The 2,834-nt window shown below is 43.4% G+C and overlaps 1 protein-coding gene across 1 annotated transcript in view; it reads right to left on the reverse strand.

The window, feature by feature from the left end:
* The window catches only part of CSTF2 (cleavage stimulation factor subunit 2), a 21,951-nt gene extending 19,559 nt beyond the window's left edge, over positions 1 to 2,392 (reverse strand). The window contains 3 exon segments of the mRNA XM_017860786.1: positions 284 to 453; positions 1,103 to 1,181; positions 2,240 to 2,392. Of these exon segments, the coding sequence (XP_017716275.1) occupies positions 284 to 453; positions 1,103 to 1,181; positions 2,240 to 2,297 (307 nt within the window). The 5' untranslated portion in view covers positions 2,298 to 2,392.
* Between the last annotated feature and the right edge of the window lie 442 nt (positions 2,393 to 2,834).

Here is a 2,834-nt window from a genome sequence, read left to right on the forward strand (position 1 = left end):
CAGTGCTTGCCAGAACAGTTTTGAAATGGTTTGAGGCCTTGCCCTGCTCCATCCAGAGCAAGGGTATAGAAATTTCAGACAATTACTTGAAAGAAAATTTATAAAAAATTTTTAAAAAGATATATATAATACTTGCCTAACTCAGGCACATCAGATCAGTCAAGTAATAAACAAGCTGTGTGGCTAACCATTTCAGCATTTTCTAAAACATTGCAGAAATGGAAAATCTTCATTGTTACATCTTTACTAATTCATACTGCATCCAAGTTGGAATTGTACTCACTCTTCAGCTCTTCTTTGTTCTTTTCACTGGCAGCATTGTCCACTCGAAGTGCTCTCCCACTGAATTCACGCCCATTCAGGTTCCGCATGGCACTAAGTGCTGTCTCTTGGTCTTGGTATTCACAGAAGCCATAACCTTTTGGCTTTCCTGTCTCTCTATCATATACCAATCTGGAGAGCAGAACCAAGAACCAAGTGTCAGGAACAAATGTTACACACATACAGGGTTCCTGCTAATATTGCCATGCTTTAATTGGGCCCACTGTAACATAAATAACTTTACAGCTCTGACAGCCTTACAGAAATATTTTAAAACTTTTCTTTTTTTTTTTCCTGAGATGGAGTCTCGCTCTGTTGCCCAGGCTGGAGTGCAGTGGCACGATCTTGGCTCACTGCTATCTCCGCCTCTCGGGTTGAAGCAGTTCTCCTGTCTCAGCCTCCTGAGTAGCTAGGACACAGGCATGTGACACCACGGCAGCTAATTTTTGTATTTTTAGTAGAGACGGGGTTTCACCATATTGGTCAGGCTGGTCTCGAACTCCTGACCCCAGGTGATCCGCCTGCCTCGGCCTCCCAAAGTGTGGGATTACAGGCAAGAGCCACTACGCCCTGCCTAAAAAACATTTTTAATGAAAAAAACATATTTTAGGTAAGAATAAATGTCAATTGTATAGTATATAAATTATATCTCAATAAAGCTGTTACAAGAATAAAGTGTATGTGAAAAGTAACCAGTAAAGAAAACCTGCCATTATTACTAAGAGCCAAATCTGTGGTAATTTTTAAGAAGCTCCCACCATGAAGTAAAAGGGGATCTCACCTGAAACTAACAACAGGTCCAACCTCAGAAAAGATGTCCTTCAACTGTTCTTCAGTAGCTTCATAAGGAATGTTCCCCACTAAGGAAGAAAATAGGTAACATTAAAATTCCGAGTTTATAACATAGTTCTTTAGTGAGAAAGTAAATGACAGAGTATCTACTTATATCATCAAATATAAGGCTCAAAATAGTGTTCTCCAATCCCAATTCCACTGTATTTCTCTAGACCTCTTAACAAAGCAAATGTACCACTGAAACTAAATACAAAATGTGTAGGTACTCTTAAATGTTAATTCTCAGACTGATCTGACAAGTGTTAGATTTTCCTTAACTTTGGTGAAAATAAATACTTCGGCACTGGTATTTACCTAAAGATCTGCAAGTCTCATCAGTGACAACAAAAAATGTCAATGTTATTTAATATAATTTTTAAAACAGGTTCATATGTATTTCCACACATACAACATTTAAGGGAGAATGACCATGAATGTAGTGAAGAATGTTTAAAATTATTCTGAACTACTTTGTCATGTCCCTTTCAAATGGTACTCTAATCACATGTATTTTAAAACAACTTATTTCAGCCAAAAAGATAATTCAGAATCGTTTCGACCCTTTTTAAAATTCCTCTGAGGAGGTCTTAACAGTTCATTCATTCATTCACTTACAAGCCATCTCAGGACACCAGGTGGCCGCTACTACTATTGATGAACTAAAATGTTACGGATAAAAAGCAAAGGATGAAAGTCCTTAGGAGAGAACAGGAAGTGGACACTAGGATCTATACCCTCAGCATATAGTCTGTATTCTGGGGCAGAGGATGAGAAGTAGTACGGGACAGTGAGGAGCTGTTGCCATGCGCCCACTCCTCTAGAGAATAATTAAAGCTCATGAAAGGAGAAACGCACAGAAGCTGAACGCTAGTCTAACTTCCCCAGTGATATTGCGGAAAGCCTACGAGACCTCGGCAGAATGGGAACATCTCTTTGCTCACGAGTCCACCAGGTTGGACGCCCTACAGGATAGGCAGGGAGAACTGCATGTCCCAACCGTCAGCGGCTCCGGTAGCGATTCATGAGATAGGAGGTGCAGAGGGGAGTCCCTCCCCGAAGCTTGGCTCCAACGAATTCCTCTCACCGAACACAGAACGTAGAGAACGATCCACCGCTGGGTCTCTCACAGTCAAACCCGCCATAGCCCTGTTGAGTCGGCTTCCGGTGCGCCAAAGCCCACTTCCGTACGGAGCACAAGCCCAGCGCTGAGCACGCTTCCGTACGGCGCGTGAGCCGGAAGTGCCTGGGTGGAACGGACGCAGAAACCCTCCTTTGGCGACCTTCTGTTAGCCGCAGGGGCGAGTTGCGTCCACCGGAGGACTCAACCCCCGCCGCTGAGATTAACTATGTTCCGAGCCAGATGCAGGCGACTCCAGGCTGATTTGAAGGGTTTCAGCCTGCAGACTTCCTTCTTATTAATTTTCTCTTAAGTTGATGCAAGTACTCGTCAACCACAATAAAGATGGCGCAGCGGCTTTACCATGGTAACAGGGAAGTCCTTTGCTGACAACTGTGGCGCTTGCATTTTAGTTCCGCCCTATCAAGGGAGGGAAATGCTTGGGCGCGTCCCAGCAGCGTGCATATTAATTTGCTAAAGCTGTGCGCGTATGGCGTGAGATGAGGAAAGGGTGTGCTAGCCGAGAGAAGCATAGTTGAAGAAATGGGAGAGGTAAAGGGAG

The sequence above is a fragment of the Rhinopithecus bieti genome, unplaced genomic scaffold (assembly GCF_001698545.2).
Source record: "Rhinopithecus bieti isolate Rb0 unplaced genomic scaffold, ASM169854v2 scaffold_57046, whole genome shotgun sequence".
Classification (NCBI taxonomy): domain Eukaryota; kingdom Metazoa; phylum Chordata; class Mammalia; order Primates; family Cercopithecidae; genus Rhinopithecus; species Rhinopithecus bieti.